At 34.2% G+C, this 25,515-nt stretch overlaps 1 protein-coding gene across 1 annotated transcript in view; it reads right to left on the bottom strand.

The window, feature by feature from the left end:
• Nucleotides 1-4,807: 4,807 nt before the first annotated feature.
• The window catches only part of LOC138856040 (myb-like protein X), a 40,585-nt gene continuing 19,877 nt past the window's right edge, over nucleotides 4,808-25,515 (bottom strand). Inside the window, exons 8-13 of the mRNA XM_070106486.1 lie at nucleotides 22,415-22,777; nucleotides 18,814-19,176; nucleotides 15,383-15,745; nucleotides 11,782-12,144; nucleotides 8,343-8,705; nucleotides 4,808-5,254 (exon numbers count right to left, since the gene is read on the bottom strand). Of these exons, the coding sequence (XP_069962587.1) occupies nucleotides 4,808-5,254; nucleotides 8,343-8,705; nucleotides 11,782-12,144; nucleotides 15,383-15,745; nucleotides 18,814-19,176; nucleotides 22,415-22,777 (2,262 nt within the window). The remainder of the gene's footprint in view (nucleotides 5,255-8,342; nucleotides 8,706-11,781; nucleotides 12,145-15,382; nucleotides 15,746-18,813; nucleotides 19,177-22,414; nucleotides 22,778-25,515) is intronic.

The following is a 25,515-nucleotide window of genomic DNA, read 5'->3' as shown; positions in this document are numbered from 1 at the left end:
AAAAAAATTAAAAAGCAAAAATGGATTTATTGAAAACTCTACTGCATGTGAAAATAACTGATATAAAATAAATATGAAAAAACAATGTAGTGAAGTGTTAGTGTATAATAAGTGCATAGAATAAAAGAAAAATTATCGAGAAATTGCAAGATAAAATTTGTCGCATTTTATATATGTAAGAATATATATTCTTGATCTGGAGAATCTCCTCTATCTAACCATACCCCTTCTAACCCTGAAATCGTGGGATGGTTTACTAAAGTTTTCCCAAAATATATAATAATTATATAGAGATATTTGCATTTTAAGTTGAAAATTTAAGAATTTTTATCTTCCCATTTCCTGATTTATATATTATGTTCTTGTTATACACTAACATTTCACTACATTGTTTCTATATATTTATTTCATATCAATCATTTTCATATTTGCTTATTATTTTTTACACAATTTTCGTTATATGCACAATAACAAATGGAACCATGTTGACAAATAATAAGTGTTGCCAAAATAATTATAAAAATACCCTATACAAAATATTATTCACTAAATTTTCCATTTTATTAAAAGAAAATGTTTTAGGACTTATAATACTATGTTCGCACCGACCCAAAATTCGTGTTTTCATAGACAAAAGAGGTTTTCACGAGAAAACTTTTGTTTTCATCCATACAAAATCTGTCAAACGAAAACACAGTTTTCGCTGAAAACCCCTTGAAAGCTTACATTCCACTCATTTTAATCGGTGCCTGCTCTAGTTTAATCGATATTATTAGAAGACATATTTTGCCAGCCCTAAATTTTAGTTGACAGTTTGTTTACATTCCATAATTGGCCTGACACTTACATATGATATGTCAGTACTGTTAATTTACATTTGCATTTTTAAATTCAGAACTATCCACTGATTGGAGAAAGACGTACGCAGAGCTATTGAGAGAAGGAGATGGCATCAAGTGAACATTTATTTTTATATTTTCATATTTTATTATATTTTTTGTTGCATTCCTTTTTATATTTAAGTATATTATTGTGACGAACACGGATGATAGAACAAAATCGAATCAACGATAAACTCCCAGAAGCAGCTAGTTGGCGAATTCGTAGTTGCCAGAATGTTCTAGAAGCAATGTTTTGTTACAGATTTACTATATAAGGGCTGCCGGATTGTGCAGCAAACACAGTTCTAGTTAGAGTGTTATCGTGATAAGAACAATTGAGACATAAGCAAGAAGTTGTAAGCTCGTATAACGAGCAATAAGTGTTAAGTTGTTGGAATTAGAAATATAGATAAGTGTGTAGCCATTAAATTGGAGAGTTTTATTAAAAAATCCAGTGATCGAACTCAAGAGTGAGTTACAGGTAGACGATTTATCGAGAAATCCGTTACATTATTATAACTAATTTTGGTTAAAAGTTTGAAATTCTTTAAAGGAATAAAAATTATATTATCTACTGCGTAAAAGAATTTTTCAACTCTGATAGCGGTTCAGTCATAACTGACAATTTTCAGCTTTGACGGATTTATGATCAGCAATGACTCAAAAAAAACAAAACAAACAAACAAAAAGAAAACAAGGCTCTTAAGAAAATGGTAAAAACTTTTTGCTGCGCGCTGACAAAATTTTTTCAGCTATAACTGTCATATTACCCATCAGATGACCGTCACTGTTCTTGTAGGGTACATAACAAATGTAAACAAATAGATGTATGAACTGTCAATGAAAACTCATCGAAAACACACAATGTCGGTCAGAACGACATTGGTTCCACAATCCACAAATTGTGTTTTCAAGAGAATTTCAATTCGGTGCGAACATAGTATTACTATGTTTTATTGACTCTATTCTTTGCGTATGGGCTTTTTATACTCTCGCAACTTGTTGCTACAGACTATAATAGTTTTGTTCGCCTAACGCTTATTTGTCTCATCTAAAACTAGTCGAGTTAGATATAGGGTTATATTTAATAAATATAAATGATCAGGATTAAGAGATGAGTTGAAATCCGGGTGACTGTCTGTCCGTCCGTCCGTCTGCGCAAGCTGCAACTTGAGTAAAAATTGAGATATCTTTATGAAACTTGGTACACATATTTCTTGTCTGTCCGTTCATCTGTCCAAATGTTTTTAGCATCTCTATCGACGGTGTGGAAATGGGTGAAATCGGGTGACATCCCCGCCCACTCCCCATATAACGGTACTGTTAAAAACTACTAAAAGCGCGATAAATCAAGCACTAAACACGCCAGAGACATTAAATTTTATCTGTGGAATCATATAAGATGATTTTATAGGAACCACGTTCAAAATTAGATATTGGGCGTGGCACCGCCCACTTTTAGGTGAAAAACCATATCTTGGCATCTACTTAACTGATTTCAATCAAATTCGGTACATAATATTCTTCTCATATTTCTATGTTATAATACGAAAATGGGCGAAATAGAATAACAACCAGACCTATTTCCAATATAACATCATTTTAAATTCCATCTGATTTTTTCACTTTCCAGTATGCAAATCAAGCAACAATAATTATATCGGCGTAAAACTTTGCGTGAATAATACGTTTAAAGTATGCTACCTTGTGACCAAAAATTATCTAAATTGAACCAAAACTGTTTAAGCCCCTAGATACTAAATATGTGGACCCCAGTGCCTATAGTTGACTTTTTACCGAAAATATCGGTCAACATAGAACAAGGCGGCAAGATCTCCAAAGAAATTTAAAACGTGTGTTCAATTTGACTTTGCGATAGTATAATATGTTCGGTTACATCCGAACTTGGCTCTTTCTTACTTGTTACATTAGGATTTCTCGAGGAGACTGCGAAAGTCAAAGGTTGGTGATCTAAGGGTAGTTTCTTAAAGTTTTAGATGCCCAAACTATGGCATAAAGTTCGTTCTCATTCGTTGCATAATTCTTTTCTGTGGAATTCAATGATTTAGAGATAAATGTAATAGGTTTTCCATCTTGGCTTAATACACCACCTAATGCATCGTTTGAACTATTGGTTGCTAATATAATTTTTTTATTAAAGTCTGGTGGAGTTAATTCTACTTGATTGGTTAGTAATTGTTTTAATTTTTCAAATGCTAAAATTGCGTCCTGTTCTAGTCGAACTTTAATTTTCTTTAACATATGCTGAGATACATGTCCATTTACTTCGGATAAATGTTTGTTTAATGGTTTAGCTATTGCTGCGAAATTCTTTATAAATTTTCTATAATATCTCTTATTATATGTTAGTATTTAAGTATTTACTTGATAAACTAGTAAATTAAAATTAAAACACGAACTGAGCAAATCGACGGAATATATAATATTATATTGTAAAAAATAAAATGACAATAATAGATTACAGAGTAAGGTTGCCAACAGTAAAGGTTTTTGACAAGTACAAATGATACACAAGATGGCGTTCAGTGTTGCAATTTATCATTTCAACATCCTCTTCTTAATTGCAAACCCATAGCCATGGAACAGTCATCAGTCTTCTTTGGAGAAATTGGTTTTGTAAGTATGTCGGCAACCATATCTTGAGTCCCAACATAGCAGAGTTGAACTTCCTTATCAGCAACTCTTTTTCGGAGGAATTGATGTCTCAAATCAATATGTTTGCTGCGAGCACAGTAAGAATTATTACCTGCAAATTTGATAGCGCTTTGATTATCACAATAAATTATGGTGGGCACATCTGTAAGCTTCCAATTTACTTTCGACTCTAAATGCCTTAGCCACATAGCCTCTTGTGTGGCCGTAGCTAGTGCCATATATTCAGCCTCCATGCTTGATAAGGCAACTGTGTTCTGTCGTTTAGAACACCATGAGACTGAAGCACCCTGAAACAAAAAAATGTAGCCCGAGCATGATCTCCGGCTGTTAATGTCAGAAGCCCAATCTGAATCACAGTAGCCAAACACTCCTCTTTCATCTTTATCTTGGCAAAATTTTAATTTATAATCCTTAGTTCCTTTTAAGTAGCGTAGCACTCTTTTTACTGCCAACCAGTGTTGTGTTTCTGGTTTGTTGTTGAAACTACTCAATTTGTTTACAACAAAACAAATATCTGGTCTTGTTCCTTGTGATAAGTAAAGTAAACTTCCAATAGCTTCTTGATAAGGTGCATTACTAATAATATTATTTTCATCTCCTGTGCTGATCAATTTGGAACTAAGATCACAGGGCGAATGGACTGGATTACAATCTGTCATATTGAATCTCTGTAGCATTTTTTCTATATAAGCAGTCTGATCAATATAAATTTGGTCTCTGGCCGCGTTTTGACTTATCCTCCAGCCAATAAAATAATTGACAGGTCCAAGTGATTTCATTTCAAATTTACTTTTAAGTTGTAGCTTGATCTCTTTACCTTTCTCTTCATTATTATAAAAAATTAATAAATCATCAACATAGATCAATAAAAAGATGATGTTTTCATTATCATTTTTGTAGTAAATACATGGATCAACAGACGTACTTTCCAATCCTAACTGTTTGAGAGCAGAAGTAAGTTTCAAATTCCATTGCCGACTCGCCTGTTTTAAGCCATAAATAGACTTATTTAATCTGCAAACTTCTTGTCCGTGTTCATAGCCAGGTGGTTGATTCATATATATTTCAGAATCTATATCTCCCTGCAAAAATGCTGTAACTGAATCCATTTGATCTATATATAAATTTTCTTTTACAGCTAGTGCAAACAAATATCTTATTGAAGTGTGCCGTACTACTGGAGCAAAAATTTCATTATATTCAGTTCCTTTCCTCTGTCTGAATCCTTTTATTACTAATCTTGCTTTGTATCATACAACTTCACCATTTGCATCTATTTTCATTTTGTAAACCCATTTGCAAGGGATTATTCTTTTGTCTTCAGGTAGAGTTACCAATGTCCATGTATTATTCTGAAGAAGCGATTCATACTCGCTATCCATAGCTTCTTTCCACTCTTTTGCTTTTGGGCTTGATAGAGAATCTTCCACAGTCTCTGGTTCCTTTAATAATGCTGATGAACATGTTGGTTTCTCTTCATAACAAAAATAAGTAGTAGGTTTGGGTTTGATATTCCTTGGCCTCAGAGTTATATTTCTTAATGGTATAGAATCGTCATCATGTCTTTCCGGTGTGTAATCTGGGTCATCATCTCTTTCTGAATATGACATATCACTGCTGGTATCATACAATTGTTCCTCTTCTGAACTTTCATTTACTAAAGTATCGGTATCAGATTCTTGTTTGGCTGTTGTTTCCTGTTCTTGCAAAGAAGTAAGTGGCATAATTACACAATTATTCCTAGCTGTGTATTCCAAGAAAACAACATCTCTACTCTTTTTTATTTGTTTTTTACTCTCATCATACAATCTGTAGCCTTTAGTATATTCGCAATAACCCACTAATATCATCTTAGTAGCTTTCGAGTCCCATTTTCGTCTGCTTTCTTTTGGTACATGAACCATTGCGTGACAACCAAATATTTTCATGTTGTTTAAGTTTGGTCTTTTACCTATCCACAATTCATATGGCGTCTTGTAGTCCAAAGCTTTTGTTGGTGAACGATTTGTTATATATGCCGCTATTGAGACCCCTTCAGTCCAAAATATTTTATGTAATCTGGAATTCAAAATTAGGCATCTAGCTCTCTCTACTAATGTGCGATTCATACGCTCTGCCATACCGTTTTGCTGTGGTGTATATGGATTACTTGTTTGATGCTGGATACCAGATTTACACAAAAACAATTTAAAATCATTGTTTACATATTCTTTTCCATTATCTTTGCGTAACGTCTTTATTTTCTTATTGGTTTCATTTTCTACTAAATTCTTAAATTCTTTAAACTTTTCTAAAGTTTCAGACTTGCTCTTCATGAAATAGACAGATACTTTCCTACTATAATCATCAATGAACGTAACATAATATCTGGCACCTCCAATAGAACTTGTCTCCATCGGGCCACATAAATCTGAGTGAATTATTTGGAGCAATTCTGAAGCCCTAGTACCAGTATTTTTAAATGGTTGTCTACTCATTTTTCCCTCTAAGCAAGTTGTGCAACCCCGTCTGCACTATCAGTTACCTTCTGTATGTCTGTGAAATTGAGATGGCCCATTCTTTGATGCCATAAATTCATATCTCGCTCATCTGCTGTTGATAGCAATGCCGGTGCTTTAGAAACATTGTTCAATATATACATGTTATTACGATGCGATCCTACTCATGTGACCATACTTGTTACATACAAAGCACCGTGGTTCTTTGGGTTGCCCTTTCCTCTGAAATTGGTTATTAGGATTTTTTTGCTTTGACATATTTTGTTTATTATATGACTTGGCATAGTAAGCAGCTGAATATGATACCTTAACTTCTTGTAACAACTTAGTTTTTACGTAATCTGCAGTAATATTCACACCGAAGCTCTCCAAAGCCATTATCATTGGCTTGTAGTAATCTGGGAGACCAGGGAGCAGCAACGTACCCAGTCACTCGTCACCTACTACAAAATTGATATTTCTCAACTTGTGAGCTGTTGACATTACCTTATTGACATATTCTTCGACACTCGAGCAATTGTCCAAGCTAGTGGTGATCAAATCTCTCTATAAACCTACTTTTCTGCTAAACCCTGAGTCATCTAACACTTTTTCTAATTTAGTCCAAACCTGTTTCGCTGTTGTAGCCTCTTGTACATGGACGTAATTAACTGGGTCCACCAACAGTATTATTTTCGATTTTGCTTTCGTATTTTTCTTGCTATCAGATACATAGGCTGGATCAGGTTCAATCTCTTGCCACAATTCTTCATGTTCGAGGTAGTTTTTACGGCAAACTTCCAACTTTGGTAATTTTCTCTTCCAATTAGTTTCTCAATAGTACCCATTGATATTTGTGATGCCATTTTATTAAGTACTTTTCTCAAAAAAATAAGCTGAAATTGCTGGGAAAAAAAATGAGCACGCCGGCAATGGCCGATTTTGATTTGAATTTTTAGGTTAACTAACTTCAATCTAAGTGAATCACAGTGCTTATATTATATTTTGAAAAACTTCCCTAATATACTATCGGACATATATTGCCCATAACCTCTTATTATATGTTAGTATTTTAGTATTTACTTGATAAACTAGGAAATTAAAATAAAAACCCGAACTGAGCAAATCGACGGAATATATTATATTGTAAGAAATAAAATGACAATAGTAGATTACAGAGTAAGGTTGCCAACAGTAAAGGTTTTTGACAAGTACAAAATATTAACTATAGATGGCGTTCAGTGTTGCAATTTATCATTTCAAGCTTTATAAGCTTCCAGTTTAGTTTCGACTCTAAATGCCTTAGCCACATAGCCCAATCTGAATCACAGTAGCCAAACACTCCTCTTTTATCTTTATCTTGGCAAAATTTTAATTTATAATCCTTAGTTCCTTTTAAGTAGCGTAGCACTCTTTTTACTGCCAACCAGTGTTGTGTTTCTGGTTTGTTGTTGAAACTACTCAATTTGTTTACAACAAAACAAATATCTGGTCTTGTTCCTTGTGATAAGTAAAGTAAACTTCCAATAGCTTCTTGATAAGGTGCATTACTAATAATATTATTTTCATCTCCTGTGCTGATCAATTTGGAACTAAGATCACAGGGCGAATGGACTAGATTACAATCTGTCATATTGAATCTCTGTAGCATTTTTTCTATATAAGCAGTCTGATCAATATAAATTTGGTCTCTGGCCGCGTTTTGACTTATCCTCCAGCCAATAAAATAATTGACAGGTCCAAGTGATTTCATTTCAAATTTACTTTTAAGTTGTAGCTTGATCTCTTTACCTTTCTCTTCATTATTATAAAAAATTAATAAATCATCAACATAGATCAATAAAAAGATGATGTTTTCATTATCATTTTTGTAGTAAATACATGGATCAACAGACGTACTTTCCAATCCTAACTGTTTGAGAGCAGAAGTAAGTTTCAAATTCCATTGCCGACTCGCCTGTTTTAAGCCATAAATAGACTTATTTAATCTGCAAACTTCTTGTCCGTGTTCATAGCCAGGTGGTTGATTCATATATATTTCAGAATCTATATCTCCCTGCAAAAATGCTGTAACTGAATCCATTTGATCTATATATAAATTTTCTTTTACAGCTAGTGCAAACAAATATCTTATTGAAGTGTGCCGTACTACTGGAGCAAAAATTTCATTATATTCAGTTCCTTTCCTCTGTCTGAATCCTTTTATTACTAATCTTGCTTTGTATCATACAACTTCACCATTTGCATCTATTTTCATTTTGTAAACCCATTTGCAAGGGATTATTCTTTTGTCTTCAGGTAGAGTTACCAATGTCCATGTATTATTCTGAAGAAGCGATTCATACTCGCTATCCATAGCTTCTTTCCACTCTTTTGCTTTTGGGCTTGATAGAGAATCTTCCACAGTCTCTGGTTCCTTTAATAATGCTGATGAACATGTTGGTTTCTCTTCATAACAAAAATAAGTAGTAGGTTTGGGTTTGATATTCCTTGGCCTCAGAGTTATATTTCTTAATGGTATAGAATCGTCATCATGTCTTTCCGGTGTGTAATCTGGGTCATCATCTCTTTCTGAATATGACATATCACTGCTGGTATCATACAATTGTTCCTCTTCTGAACTTTCATTTACTAAAGTATCGGTATCAGATTCTTGTTTGGCTGTTGTTTCCTGTTCTTGCAAAGAAGTAAGTGGCATAATTACACAATTATTCCTAGCTGTGTATTCCAAGAAAACAACATCTCTACTCTTTTTTATTTGTTTTTTACTCTCATCATACAATCTGTAGCCTTTAGTATATTCGCAATAACCCACTAATATCATCTTAGTAGCTTTCGAGTCCCATTTTCGTCTGCTTTCTTTTGGTACATGAACCATTGCGTGACAACCAAATATTTTCATGTTGTTTAAGTTTGGTCTTTTACCTATCCACAATTCATATGGCGTCTTGTAGTCCAAAGCTTTTGTTGGTGAACGATTTGTTATATATGCCGCTATTGAGACCCCTTCAGTCCAAAATATTTTTTGTAATCTGGAATTCAAAATTAGGCATCTAGCTCTCTCTACTAATGTGCGATTCATACGCTCTGCCATACCGTTTTGCTGTGGTGTATATGGATTACTTGTTTGATGCTGGATACCAGATTTACACAAAAACAATTTAAAATCATTGTTTACATATTCTTTTCCATTATCTTTGCGTAACGTCTTTATTTTCTTATTGGTTTCATTTTCTACTAAATTCTTAAATTCTTTAAACTTTTCTAAAGTTTCAGACTTGCTCTTCATGAAATAGACAGATACTTTCCTACTATAATCATCAATGAACGTAACATAATATCTGGCACCTCCAATAGAACTTGTCTCCATCGGGCCACATAAATCTGAGTGAATTATTTGGAGCAATTCTGAAGCCCTAGTACCAGTATTTTTAAATGGTTGTCTACTCATTTTTCCCTCTAAGCAAGTTGTGCACTATCAGTTACCTTCTGTATGTCTGTGAAATTGAGATGGCCCATTCTTTGATGCCATAAATTCATATCTCGCTCATCTGCTGTTGATAGCAATGCCGGTGCTTTAGAAACATTGTTCAATATATACATGTTATTACGATGCGATCCTACTCATGTGACCATACTTGTTACATACAAAGCACCGTGGTTCTTTGGGTTGCCCTTTCCTCTGAAATTGGTTATTAGGATTTTTTTGCTTTGACATATTTTGTTTATTATATGACTTGGCATAGTAAGCAGCTGAATATGATACCTTAACTTCTTGTAACAACTTAGTTTTTACGTAATCTGCAGTAATATTCACACCGAAGCTCTCCAAAGCCATTATCATTGGCTTGTAGTAATCTGGGAGACCAGGGAGCAGCAACGTACCCAGTCACTCGTCACCTACTACAAAATTGATATTTCTCAACTTGTGAGCTGTTGACATTACCTTATTGACATATTCTTCGACACTCGAGCAATTGTCCAAGCTAGTGGTGATCAAATCTCTCTATAAACCTACTTTTCTGCTAAACCCTGAGTCATCTAACACTTTTTCTAATTTAGTCCAAACCTGTTTCGCTGTTGTAGCCTCTTGTACATGGACGTAATTAACTGGGTCCACCAACAGTATTATTTTCGATTTTGCTTTCGTATTTTTCTTGCTATCAGATACATAGGCTGGATCAGGTTCAATCTCTTGCCACAATTCTTCATGTTCGAGGTAGTTTTTACGGCAAACTTCCAACTTTGGTAATTTTCTCTTCCAATTAGTTTCTCAATAGTACCCATTGATATTTGTGATGCCATTTTATTAAGTACTTTTCTCAAAAAAATAAGCTGAAATTGCTGGGAAAAAAAATGAGCACGCCGGCAATGGCCGATTTTGATTTGAATTTTTAGGTTAACTAACTTCAATCTAAGTGAATCACAGTGCTTATATTATATTTTGAAAAACTTCCCTAATATACTATCGGACATATATTGCCCATAACCTCTTATTATATGTTAGTATTTTAGTATTTACTTGATAAACTAGGAAATTAAAATAAAAACCCGAACTGAGCAAATCGACGGAATATATTATATTGTAAGAAATAAAATGACAATAGTAGATTACAGAGTAAGGTTGCCAACAGTAAAGGTTTTTGACAAGTACAAAATATTAACTATAGATGGCGTTCAGTGTTGCAATTTATCATTTCAAGCTTTATAAGCTTCCAGTTTAGTTTCGACTCTAAATGCCTTAGCCACATAGCCCAATCTGAATCACAGTAGCCAAACACTCCTCTTTTATCTTTATCTTGGCAAAATTTTAATTTATAATCCTTAGTTCCTTTTAAGTAGCGTAGCACTCTTTTTACTGCCAACCAGTGTTGTGTTTCTGGTTTGTTGTTGAAACTACTCAATTTGTTTACAACAAAACAAATATCTGGTCTTGTTCCTTGTGATAAGTAAAGTAAACTTCCAATAGCTTCTTGATAAGGTGCATTACTAATAATATTATTTTCATCTCCTGTGCTGATCAATTTGGAACTAAGATCACAGGGCGAATGGACTGGATTACAATCTGTCATATTGAATCTCTGTAGCATTTTTTCTATATAAGCAGTCTGATCAATATAAATTTGGTCTCTGGCCGCGTTTTGACTTATCCTCCAGCCAATAAAATAATTGACAGGTCCAAGTGATTTCATTTCAAATTTACTTTTAAGTTGTAGCTTGATCTCTTTACCTTTCTCTTCATTATTATAAAAAATTAATAAATCATCAACATAGATCAATATAAAGATGATGTTTTCATTATCATTTTTGTAGTAAATACATGGATCAACAGACGTACTTTCCAATCCTAACTGTTTGAGAACAGAAGTAAGTTTCAAATTCCATTGCCGACTCGCCTGTTTTAAGCCATAAATAGACTTCTTTAATCTGCAAACTTCTTGTCCGTGTTCATAGCCAGCTGGTTGATTCATATATATTTCAGAATCTATATCTCCCTGCAAAAATGCTGTAACTGCATCCATTTGATCTATATATAAATTTTCTTTTACAGCTAGTGCAAACAAATATCTTATTGAAGTGTGCCGTACTACTGGAGCAAAAATTTCATTATATTCAGTTCCTTTCCTCTGTCTGAATCCTTTTATTACTAATCTTGCTTTGTATCGTACAACTTCACCATTTGCATCTATTTTCATTTTGTAAACCCATTTGCAAGGGATTATTCTTTTGTCTTCAGGTAGAGTTACCAATGTCCATGTATTATTCTGAAGAAGCGATTCATACTCGCTATCCCTAGCTTCTTTCCACTCTTTTGCTTTTGGGCTTGATAGAGTATCTTCCACAGTCTCTGGTTCCTTTAATAATGCTGATGAACATGTTGGTTTCTCTTCATAACAAAAATAAGTAGTAGGTTTGGGTTTGATATTCCTTGGCCTCAGAGTTATATTTCTTAATGGTATAGAATCGTCATCATGTCTTTCCGGTGTGTAATCTGGGTCATCATCTCTTTCTGAATATGACATATCACTGCTGGTATCATACAATTGTTCCTCTTCTGAACTTTCATTTACTAAAGTATCGGTATCAGATTCTTGTTTGGCTGTTGTTTCCTGTTCTTGCAAAGAAGTAAGTGGCATAATTACACAATTATTCCTAGCTGTGTATTCCAAGAAAACAACATCTCTACTCTTTTTTATTTATTTTTTACTCTCATCATACAATCTGTAGCCTTTAGTATATTCGCAATAACCCACTACTATCATCTTAGTAGCTTTCGAGTCCCATTTTCGTCTGCTTTCTTTTGGTACATGAACCATTGCGTGACAACCAAATATTTTCATGTTGTTTAAGTTTAGTCTTTTACCTATCCACAATTCATATGGCGTCTTGTAGTCCAAAGCTTTTGTTGGTGAACGATTTGTTATATATGCCGCTATTGAGACCCCTTCAGTCCAAAATATTTTTTGTAATCTGGAATTCAAAATTAGGCATCTAGCTCTCTCTACTAATGTGCGATTCATACGCTCTGCCATACCGTTTTGCTGTGGTGTATATGGATTACTTGTTTGATGCTGGATACCAGATTTACACAAAAACAATTTAAAATCATTGTTTACATATTCTTTTCCATTATCTTTGCGTAACGTCTTTATTTTCTTATTGGTTTCATTTTCTACTAAATTCTTAAATTCTTTAAACTTTTCTAAAGTTTCAGACTTGCTCTTCATGAAATAGACAGATACTTTCCTACTATAATCATCAATGAACGTAACATAATATCTGGCACCTCCAATAGAACTTGTCTCCATCGGGCCACATAAATCTGAGTGAATTATTTGGAGCAATTCTGAAGCCCTAGTACCAGTATTTTTAAATGGTTGTCTACTCATTTTTCCCTCTAAGCAAGTTGTGCAACCCCGTCTGCACTATCAGTTACCTTCTGTATGTCTGTGAAATTGAGATGGCCCATTCTTTGATGCCATAAATTCATATCTCGCTCATCTGCTGTTGATAGCAATGCCGGTGCTTCAGAAACATTGTTCAATATATACATGTTAATACGATGCGATCCTACTCATGTGACCATACTTGTTACATACAAAGCACCGTGGTTCTTTGGGTTGCCCTTTCCTCTGAAATTGGTTATTAGGATTTTTTTGCTTTGACATATTTTGTTTATTATATGACTTGGCATAGTAAGCAGCTGAATATGATACCTTAACTTCTTGTAACAACTTAGTTTTTACATAATCTGCAGTAATATTCACACCGGAGCTCTCCAAAGCCATTATCATTGGCTTGTAGTAATCTGGGAGACCAGGGAGCAGCAACGTACCCAGCCACTCGTCACCTACTACAAAATTGATATTTCTCAACTTGTGAGCTGTTGACATTACCTTATTGACATATTCTTCGACACTCGAGCAATTGTCCAAGCTAGTGGTGATCAAATCTCTCTATAAACCTACTTTTCTGCTAAACCCTGAGTCATCTAACACTTTTTCTAATTTAGTCCAAACCTGTTTCGCTGTTGTATCCTCTTGTACATGGACGTAATTAACTGGGTCCACCAACAGTATTATTTTCGATTTTGCTTTCGTATTTTTCTTGCTATCAGATACATAGGCTGGATCAGGTTCAATCTCTTGCCACAATTCTTCATGTTCGAGGTAGTTTTTACGGCAAACTTCCAACTTTGGTAATTTTCTCTTCCAATTAGTTTCTCAATAGTACCCATTGATATTTGTGATGCCATTTTATTAAGTACTTTTCTCAAAAAAATAAGCTGAAATTGCTGGGAAAAAAAATGAGCACGCCGGCAATGGCCGATTTTGATTTGAATTTTTAGGTTAACTAACTTCAATCTAAGTGAATCACAGTGCTTATATTATATTTTGAAAAACTTCCCTAATATACTATCGGACATATATTGCCCATAACCTCTTATTATATGTTAGTATTTAAGTATTTACTTGATAAACTAGGAAATTAAAATAAAAACACGAACTGAGCAAATCGACGGAATATATTATATTGTAAAAAATAAAATGACAATAGTAGATTACAGAGTAAGGTTGCCAACAGTAAAGGTTTTTGACAAGTACAAAATATTAACTATAGATGGCGTTCAGTGTTGCAATTTATCATTTCAAGCTTCATAAGCTTCCAATTTAGTTTCGACTCTAAATGCCTTAGTCACATAGCCTCTTGTGTGGCCGTAGCTAGTGCCATATATTCAGCCTCCATGGTTGATAAGGCAACTGTGTTCTGTCGTTTAGAACACCATGAGACTGAAGCACCCTGAAACAAAAAAATGTAGCCCGAGCATGATCTCCGGCTGTTAATGTCAGAAGCCCAATCTGAATCACAGTAGCCAAACACTCCTCTTTCATCTTTATCTTGGCAAAATTTTAATTTATAATCCTTAGTTCCTTTTAAGTAGCGTAGCACTCTTTTTACTGCCAACCAGTGTTGTGTTTCTGGTTTGTTGTTGAAACTACTCAATTTGTTTACAACAAAACAAATATCTGGTCTTGTTCCTTGTGATAAGTAAAGTAAACTTCCAATAGCTTCTTGATAAGGTGCATTACTAATAATATTATTTTCATCTCCTGTGCTGATCAATTTGGAACTAAGATCACAGGGCGAATGGACTAGATTACAATCTGTCATATTGAATCTCTGTAGCATTTTTTCTATATAAGCAGTCTGATCAATATAAATTTGGTCTCTGGCCGCGTTTTGACTTATCCTCCAGCCAATAAAATAATTGACAGGTCCAAGTGATTTCATTTCAAATTTACTTTTAAGTTGTAGCTTGATCTCTCTACCTTTCTCTTCATTATTATAAAAAAATAATAAATCATCAACATAGATCAATATAAAGATGATGTTTTCATTATCATTTTTGTAGTAAATACATGGATCAACAGACGTACTTTCCAATCCTAACTGTTTGAGAACAGAAGTAAGTTTCAAATTCCATTGTCGACACGCCTGTTATAAGCCATAAATAGACTTATTTAATCTGCAAACTTCTTGTCCGTGTTCACAGCCAGGTGGTTGATTCATATATATTTCAGAATCTATATCTCCCTGCAAAAATGCTGTAACTGAATCCATTTGATCTATATATAAATTTTCTTTTACAGCTAGTGCAAACAAATGTCTTATTGAAGTGTGCCGTACTACTGAAACAAACATTTCATTATATTCAGTTCTTTTCCTCTGTCTGAATCCTTTTATTACTAATCTTGCTTTGTATCGTACAACTTCACCATTTGCATCTATTTTCATTTTGTAAACCCATTTGCAAGGGATTATTCTTTTGTCTTCAGGTAGAGTTACCAATGTCCATGTATTATTCTGAAGAAGCGATTCATACTCGCTATCCATAGCTTCTTTCCACTCTTTTGCTTTTGGGCTTGATAGACTATCTTCCACAGTCTCTGGTTCCTTTAATAATGCTGATGAACATGTTGGTTTCCCTTCATAACAAAAATAAGTAGTAGGTTTGGGTTTGATATTCCTTGGCCTCAGAGTTATATTTCTTAATGGTATAGAATCGTCATCATGTCTTTCCGGTGTGTAATCTGGGTCATCATCTCTTTCTGAATATGACATATCACTGCTGGTATCATACAATTGTTCCTCTTCTGAACTTTCATTTACTAAAGTATCGGTATCAGATTCTTGTTTGGCTGTTGTTTCCTGTTCTTGCAAAGAAGTAAGTGGCATAATTACACAATTATTCCTAGGTGTGTATTCCAAGAAAACAACATCTCTACTCTTTTTTATTTATTTTTTACTCTCATCATACAATCTGTAGCCTTTAGTATATTCGCAATAACCCACTAATATCATCTTAGTAGCTTTCGAGTCCCATTTTCGTCTGCTTTCTTTTGGTACATGAACCATTGCGTGACAACCAAATATTTTCATGTTCTTTAAGTTTGGTCTTTTACCTATCCACAATTCATATGGCGTCTTGTAGTCCAAAGCTTTTGTTGGTGAACGATTTGTTATATATGCCGCTATTGAGACCCCTTCAGTCCAAAATATTTTTTGTAATCTGGAATTCAAAATTAGGCATCTAGCTCTCTCTACTAATGTGCGATTCATACGCTCTGCCATACCGTTTTGCTGTGGTGTATATGGATTACTTGTTTGATGCTGGATACCAGATTTACACAAAAACAATTTAAAATCATTGTTTACATATTCTTTTCCATTATCTTTGCGTAACGTCTTTATTTTCTTATTGGTTTCATTTTCTACTAAATTCTTAAATTCTTTAAACTTTTCTAAAGTTTTTAAATGGTTGTTTACTCATTTTTCCCTCTAAGCAAGTTGTGCACTATCAGTTACCTTCTGTATGTCTGTGAAATTGAGATGGCCCATTCTTTGATGCCATAAATTCATATCTCGCTCATCTGCTGTTGATAGCAATGCCGGTGCTTTAGAAACATTGTTCAATATATACATGTTATTACGATGCGATCCTACTCATGTGACCATACTTGTTACATACAAAGCACCGTGGTTCTTTGGGTTGCCCTTTCCTCTGAAATTGGTTATTAGGATTTTTTTGCTTTGACATATTTTGTTTATTATATGACTTGGCATAGTAAGCAGCTGAATATGATACCTTAACTTCTTGTAACAACTTAGTTTTTACGTAATCTGCAGTAATATTCACACCGAAGCTCTCCACAGCCATTATCATTGGCTTGTAGTAATCTGGGAGACCAGGGAGCAGCAACGTACCCAGTCACTCGTCACCTACTACAAAATTGATATTTCTCAACTTGTGAGCTGTTGACATTACCTTATTGACATATTCTTCGACACTCGAGCAATTGTCCAAGCTAGTGGTGATCAAATCTCTCTATAAACCTACTTTTCTGCTAAACCCTGAGTCATCTAACACTTTTTCTAATTTAGTCCAAACCTGTTTCGCTGTTGTATCCTCTTGTACATGGACGTAATTAACTGGGTCCACCAACAGTATTATTTTCGATTTTGCTTTCGTATTTTTCTTGCTATCAGATACATAGGCTGGATCAGGTTCAATCTCTTGCCACAATTCTTCATGTTCGAGGTAGTTTTTACGGCAAACTTCCAACTTTGGTAATTTTCTCTTTCAATTAGTTTCTCAATAGTACCCATTGATATTTGTGATGCCATTTTATTAAGTACTTTTCTCAAAAAAATAAGCTGAAATTGCTGGGAAAAAAAATGAGCACGCCGGCAATGGCCGATTTTGATTTAAATTTTTAGGTTAACTAACTTCAATCTAAGTGAATCACAGTGCTTATATTATATTTTGAAAAACTTCCCTAATATACTATCGGACATATATTGCCCATAACCTCTTATTATATGTTAGTATTTAAGTATTTACTTGATAAACTAGGAAATTAAAATAAAAACACGAACTGAGCAAATCGACGGAATATATTATATTGTAAAAAATAAAATGACAATAGCAGATTACAGAGTAAGGTTGCCAACAGTAAAGGTTTTTGACAAGTACAAAATATTAACTATAGATGGCGTTCAGTGTTGCAATTTATCATTTCAAGCTTCATAAGCTTCCAATTTAGTTTCGACTCTAAATGCCTTAGTCACATAGCCTCTTGTGTGGCCGTAGCTAGTGCCATATATTCAGCCTCCATGGTTGATAAGGCAACTGTGTTCTGTCGTTTAGAACACCATGAGACTGAAGCACCCTGAAACAAAAAAATGTAGCCCGAGCATGATCTCCGGCTGTTAATGTCAGAAGCCCAATCTGAATCACAGTAGCCAAACACTCCTCTTTCATCTTTATCTTGGCAAAATTTTAATTTATAATCCTTAGTTCCTTTTAAGTAGCGTAGCACTCTTTTTACTGCCAACCAGTGTTGTGTTTCTGGTTTGTTGTTGAAACTACTCAATTTGTTTACAACAAAACAAATATCTGGTCTTGTTCCTTGTGATAAGTAAAGTAAACTTCCAATAGCTTCTTGATAAGGTGCATTACTAATAATATTATTTTCATCTCCTGTGCTGATCAATTTGGAACTAAGATCACAGGGCGAATGGACTAGATTACAATCTGTCATATTGAATCTCTGTAGCATTTTTTCTATATAAGCAGTCTGATCAATATAAATTTGGTCTCTGGCCGCGTTTTGACTTATCCTCCAGCCAATAAAATAATTGACAGGTCCAAGTGATTTCATTTCAAATTTACTTTTAAGTTGTAGCTTGATCTCTCTACCTTTCTCTTCATTATTATAAAAAAATAATAAATCATCAACATAGATCAATATAAAGATGATGTTTTCATTATCATTTTTGTAGTAAATACATGGATCAACAGACGTACTTTCCAATCCTAACTGTTTGAGAACAGAAGTAAGTTTCAAATTCCATTGTCGACACGCCTGTTATAAGCCATAAATAGACTTATTTAATCTGCAAACTTCTTGTCCGTGTTCACAGCCAGGTGGTTGATTCATATATATTTCAGAATCTATATCTCCCTGCAAAAATGCTGTAACTGAATCCATTTGATCTATATATAAATTTTCTTTTACAGCTAGTGCAAACAAACGTCTTATTGAAGTGTGCCGTACTACTGAAACAAACATTTCATTATATTCAGTTCTTTTCCTCTGTCTGAATCCTTTTATTACTAATCTTGCTTTGTATCGTACAACTTCACCATTTGCATCTATTTTCATTTTGTAAACCCATTTGCAAGGGATTATTCTTTTGTCTTCAGGTAGAGTTACCAATGTCCATGTATTATTCTGAAGAAGCGATTCATACTCGCTATCCATAGCTTCTTTCCACTCTTTTGCTTTTGGGCTTGATAGAGTATCTTCCACAGTCTCTGGTTCCTTTAATAATGCTGATGAACATGTTGGTTTCTCTTCATAACAAAAATAAGTAGTAGGTTTGGGTTTGATATTCCTTGGCCTCAGAGTTATATTTCTTAATGGTATAGAATCGTCATCATGTCTTTCCGGTGTGTAATCTGGGTCATCATCTCTTTCTGAATATGACATATCACTGCTGGTATCATACAATTGTTCCTCTTCTGAACTTTCATTTACTAAAGTATCGGTATCAGATTCTTGTTTGGCTGTTGTTTCCTGTTCTTGCAAAGAAGTAAGTGGCATAATTACACAATTATTCCTAGCTGTGTATTCCAAGAAAACAACATCTCTACTCTTTTTTATTTGTTTTTTACTCTCATCATACAATCTGTAGCCTTTAGTATATTCGCAATAACCCACTAATATCATCTTAGTAGCTTTCGAGTCCCATTTTCGTCTGCTTTCTTTTGGTACATGAACCATTGCGTGACAACCAAATATTTTCATGTTCTTTAAGTTTGGTCTTTTACCTATCCACAATTCATATGGCGTCTTGTAGTCCAAAGCTTTTGTTGGTGAACGATTTGTTATATATGCCGCTATTGAGACCCCTTCAGTCCAAAATATTTTTTGTAATCTGGAATTCAAAATTAGGCATCTAGCTCTCTCTACTAATGTGCGATTCATACGCTCTGCCATACCGTTTTGCTGTGGTGTATATGGATTACTTGTTTGATGCTGGATACCAGATTTACACAAAAACAATTTAAAATCATTGTTTACATATTCTTTTCCATTATCTTTGCGTAACGTCTTTATTTTCTTATTGGTTTCATTTTCTACTAAATTCTTAAATTCTTTAAACTTTTCTAAAGTTTCAGACTTGCTCTTCATGAAATAGACAGATACTTTCCTACTATAATCATCAATGAACGTAACATAATATCTGGCACCTCCAATAGAACTTGTCTCCATCGGGCCACATAAATCTGAGTGAATTATTTGGAGCAATTCTGAAGCCCTAGTACCAGTATTTTTAAATGGTTGTCTACTCATTTTTCCCTCTAAGCAAGTTGTGCAACCCCGTCTGCACTATCAGTTACCTTCTGTATGTCTGTGAAATTGAGATGGCCCATTCTTTGATGCCATAAATTCATATCTCGCTCATCTGCTGTTGATAGCAATGCCGGTGCTTCAGAAACATTGTTCAATATATACATGTTAATACGATGCGATCCTACTCATGTGACCATACTTGTTACATACAAAGCACCGTGGTTCTTTGGGTTGCCCTTTCCTCTGAAATTGGTTATTAGGATTTTTTTGCTTTGACATATTTTGTTTATTATATGACTTGGCATAGTAAGCAGCTGAATATGATACCTTAACTTCTTGTAACAACTTAGTTTTTACATAATCTGCAGTAATATTCACACCGGAGCTCTCCAAAGCCATTATCATTGGCTTGTAGTAATCTGGGAGACCAGGGAGCAGCAACGTACCCAGCCACTCGTCACCTACTACAAAATTGATATTTCTCAACTTGTGAGCTGTTGACATTACCTTATTGACATATTCTTCGACACTCGAGCAATTGTCCAAGCTAGTGGTGATCAAATCTCTCTATAAACCTACTTTTCTGCTAAACCCTGAGTCATCTAACACTTTTTCTAATTTAGTCCAAACCTGTTTCGCTGTTGTATCCTCTTGTACATGGACGTAATTAACTGGGTCCACCAACAGTATTATTTTCGATTTTGCTTTCGTATTTTTCTTGCTATCAGATACATAGGCTGGATCAGGTTCAATCTCTTGCCACAATTCTTCATGTTCGAGGTAGTTTTTACGGCAAACTTCCAACTTTGGTAATTTTCTCTTCCAATTAGTTTCTCAATAGTACCCATTGATATTTGTGATGCCATTTTATTAAGTACTTTTCTCAAAAAAATAAGCTGAAATTGCTGGGAAAAAAAATGAGCACGCCGGCAATGGCCGATTTTGATTTGAATTTTTAGGTTAACTAACTTCAATCTAAGTGAATCACAGTGCTTATATTATATTTTGAAAAACTTCCCTAATATACTATCGGACATATATTGCCCATAACCTCTTATTATATGTTAGTATTTAAGTATTTACTTGATAAACTAGGAAATTAAAATAAAAACACGAACTGAGCAAATCGACGGAATATATTATATTGTAAAAAATAAAATGACAATAGTAGATTACAGAGTAAGGTTGCCAACAGTAAAGGTTTTTGACAAGTACAAAATATTAACTATAGATGGCGTTCAGTGTTGCAATTTATCATTTCAAGCTTCATAAGCTTCCAATTTAGTTTCGACTCTAAATGCCTTAGTCACATAGCCTCTTGTGTGGCCGTAGCTAGTGCCATATATTCAGCCTCCATGGTTGATAAGGCAACTGTGTTCTGTCGTTTAGAACACCATGAGACTGAAGCACCCTGAAACAAAAAAATGTAGCCCGAGCATGATCTCCGGCTGTTAATGTCAGAAGCCCAATCTGAATCACAGTAGCCAAACACTCCTCTTTCATCTTTATCTTGGCAAAATTTTAATTTATAATCCTTAGTTCCTTTTAAGTAGCGTAGCACTCTTTTTACTGCCAACCAGTGTTGTGTTTCTGGTTTGTTGTTGAAACTACTCAATTTGTTTACAACAAAACAAATATCTGGTCTTGTTCCTTGTGATAAGTAAAGTAAACTTCCAATAGCTTCTTGATAAGGTGCATTACTAATAATATTATTTTCATCTCCTGTGCTGATCAATTTGGAACTAAGATCACAGGGCGAATGGACTAGATTACAATCTGTCATATTGAATCTCTGTAGCATTTTTTCTATATAAGCAGTCTGATCAATATAAATTTGGTCTCTGGCCGCGTTTTGACTTATCCTCCAGCCAATAAAATAATTGACAGGTCCAAGTGATTTCATTTCAAATTTACTTTTAAGTTGTAGCTTGATCTCTCTACCTTTCTCTTCATTATTATAAAAAAATAATAAATCATCAACATAGATCAATATAAAGATGATGTTTTCATTATCATTTTTGTAGTAAATACATGGATCAACAGACGTACTTTCCAATCCTAACTGTTTGAGAACAGAAGTAAGTTTCAAATTCCATTGTCGACACGCCTGTTATAAGCCATAAATAGACTTATTTAATCTGCAAACTTCTTGTCCGTGTTCACAGCCAGGTGGTTGATTCATATATATTTCAGAATCTATATCTCCCTGCAAAAATGCTGTAACTGAATCCATTTGATCTATATATAAATTTTCTTTTACAGCTAGTGCAAACAAATGTCTTATTGAAGTGTGCCGTACTACTGAAACAAACATTTCATTATATTCAGTTCTTTTCCTCTGTCTGAATCCTTTTATTACTAATCTTGCTTTGTATCGTACAACTTCACCATTTGCATCTATTTTCATTTTGTAAACCCATTTGCAAGGGATTATTCTTTTGTCTTCAGGTAGAGTTACCAATGTCCATGTATTATTCTGAAGAAGCGATTCATACTCGCTATCCATAGCTTCTTTCCACTCTTTTGCTTTTGGGCTTGATAGACTATCTTCCACAGTCTCTGGTTCCTTTAATAATGCTGATGAACATGTTGGTTTCCCTTCATAACAAAAATAAGTAGTAGGTTTGGGTTTGATATTCCTTGGCCTCAGAGTTATATTTCTTAATGGTATAGAATCGTCATCATGTCTTTCCGGTGTGTAATCTGGGTCATCATCTCTTTCTGAATATGACATATCACTGCTGGTATCATACAATTGTTCCTCTTCTGAACTTTCATTTACTAAAGTATCGGTATCAGATTCTTGTTTGGCTGTTGTTTCCTGTTCTTGCAAAGAAGTAAGTGGCATAATTACACAATTATTCCTAGGTGTGTATTCCAAGAAAACAACATCTCTACTCTTTTTTATTTATTTTTTACTCTCATCATACAATCTGTAGCCTTTAGTATATTCGCAATAACCCACTAATATCATCTTAGTAGCTTTCGAGTCCCATTTTCGTCTGCTTTCTTTTGGTACATGAACCATTGCGTGACAACCAAATATTTTCATGTTCTTTAAGTTTGGTCTTTTACCTATCCACAATTCATATGGCGTCTTGTAGTCCAAAGCTTTTGTTGGTGAACGATTTGTTATATATGCCGCTATTGAGACCCCTTCAGTCCAAAATATTTTTTGTAATCTGGAATTCAAAATTAGGCATCTAGCTCTCTCTACTAATGTGCGATTCATACGCTCTGCCATACCGTTTTGCTGTGGTGTATATGGATTACTTGTTTGATGCTGGATACCAGATTTACACAAAAACAATTTAAAATCATTGTTTACATATTCTTTTCCATTATCTTTGCGTAACGTCTTTATTTTCTTATTGGTTTCATTTTCTACTAAATTCTTAAATTCTTTAAACTTTTCTAAAGTTTTTAAATGGTTGTTTACTCATTTTTCCCTCTAAGCAAGTTGTGCACTATCAGTTACCTTCTGTATGTCTGTGAAATTGAGATGGCCCATTCTTTGATGCCATAAATTCATATCTCGCTCATCTGCTGTTGATAGCAATGCCGGTGCTTTAGAAACATTGTTCAATATATACATGTTATTACGATGCGATCCTACTCATGTGACCATACTTGTTACATACAAAGCACCGTGGTTCTTTGGGTTGCCCTTTCCTCTGAAATTGGTTATTAGGATTTTTTTGCTTTGACATATTTTGTTTATTATATGACTTGGCATAGTAAGCAGCTGAATATGATACCTTAACTTCTTGTAACAACTTAGTTTTTACGTAATCTGCAGTAATATTCACACCGAAGCTCTCCACAGCCATTATCATTGGCTTGTAGTAATCTGGGAGACCAGGGAGCAGCAACGTACCCAGTCACTCGTCACCTACTACAAAATTGATATTTCTCAACTTGTGAGCTGTTGACATTACCTTATTGACATATTCTTCGACACTCGAGCAATTGTCCAAGCTAGTGGTGATCAAATCTCTCTATAAACCTACTTTTCTGCTAAACCCTGAGTCATCTAACACTTTTTCTAATTTAGTCCAAACCTGTTTCGCTGTTGTATCCTCTTGTACATGGACGTAATTAACTGGGTCCACCAACAGTATTATTTTCGATTTTGCTTTCGTATTTTTCTTGCTATCAGATACATAGGCTGGATCAGGTTCAATCTCTTGCCACAATTCTTCATGTTCGAGGTAGTTTTTACGGCAAACTTCCAACTTTGGTAATTTTCTCTTTCAATTAGTTTCTCAATAGTACCCATTGATATTTGTGATGCCATTTTATTAAGTACTTTTCTCAAAAAAATAAGCTGAAATTGCTGGGAAAAAAAATGAGCACGCCGGCAATGGCCGATTTTGATTTAAATTTTTAGGTTAACTAACTTCAATCTAAGTGAATCACAGTGCTTATATTATATTTTGAAAAACTTCCCTAATATACTATCGGACATATATTGCCCATAACCTCTTATTATATGTTAGTATTTAAGTATTTACTTGATAAACTAGGAAATTAAAATAAAAACACGAACTGAGCAAATCGACGGAATATATTATATTGTAAAAAATAAAATGACAATAGCAGATTACAGAGTAAGGTTGCCAACAGTAAAGGTTTTTGACAAGTACAAAATATTAACTATAGATGGCGTTCAGTGTTGCAATTTATCATTTCAAGCTTCATAAGCTTCCAATTTAGTTTCGACTCTAAATGCCTTAGTCACATAGCCTCTTGTGTGGCCGTAGCTAGTGCCATATATTCAGCCTCCATGGTTGATAAGGCAACTGTGTTCTGTCGTTTAGAACACCATGAGACTGAAGCACCCTGAAACAAAAAAATGTAGCCCGAGCATGATCTCCGGCTGTTAATGTCAGAAGCCCAATCTGAATCACAGTAGCCAAACACTCCTCTTTCATCTTTATCTTGGCAAAATTTTAATTTATAATCCTTAGTTCCTTTTAAGTAGCGTAGCACTCTTTTTACTGCCAACCAGTGTTGTGTTTCTGGTTTGTTGTTGAAACTACTCAATTTGTTTACAACAAAACAAATATCTGGTCTTGTTCCTTGTGATAAGTAAAGTAAACTTCCAATAGCTTCTTGATAAGGTGCATTACTAATAATATTATTTTCATCTCCTGTGCTGATCAATTTGGAACTAAGATCACAGGGCGAATGGACTAGATTACAATCTGTCATATTGAATCTCTGTAGCATTTTTTCTATATAAGCAGTCTGATCAATATAAATTTGGTCTCTGGCCGCGTTTTGACTTATCCTCCAGCCAATAAAATAATTGACAGGTCCAAGTGATTTCATTTCAAATTTACTTTTAAGTTGTAGCTTGATCTCTCTACCTTTCTCTTCATTATTATAAAAAAATAATAAATCATCAACATAGATCAATATAAAGATGATGTTTTCATTATCATTTTTGTAGTAAATACATGGATCAACAGACGTACTTTCCAATCCTAACTGTTTGAGAACAGAAGTAAGTTTCAAATTCCATTGTCGACACGCCTGTTATAAGCCATAAATAGA

The sequence above is a fragment of the Bactrocera oleae genome, chromosome 3 (assembly GCF_042242935.1).
Source record: "Bactrocera oleae isolate idBacOlea1 chromosome 3, idBacOlea1, whole genome shotgun sequence".
NCBI lineage: Eukaryota > Metazoa > Arthropoda > Insecta > Diptera > Tephritidae > Bactrocera > Bactrocera oleae.
The sequence above is the reverse complement of the archived record's forward strand: the minus strand, read 5'-3'. Positions and strand labels throughout refer to the sequence as shown.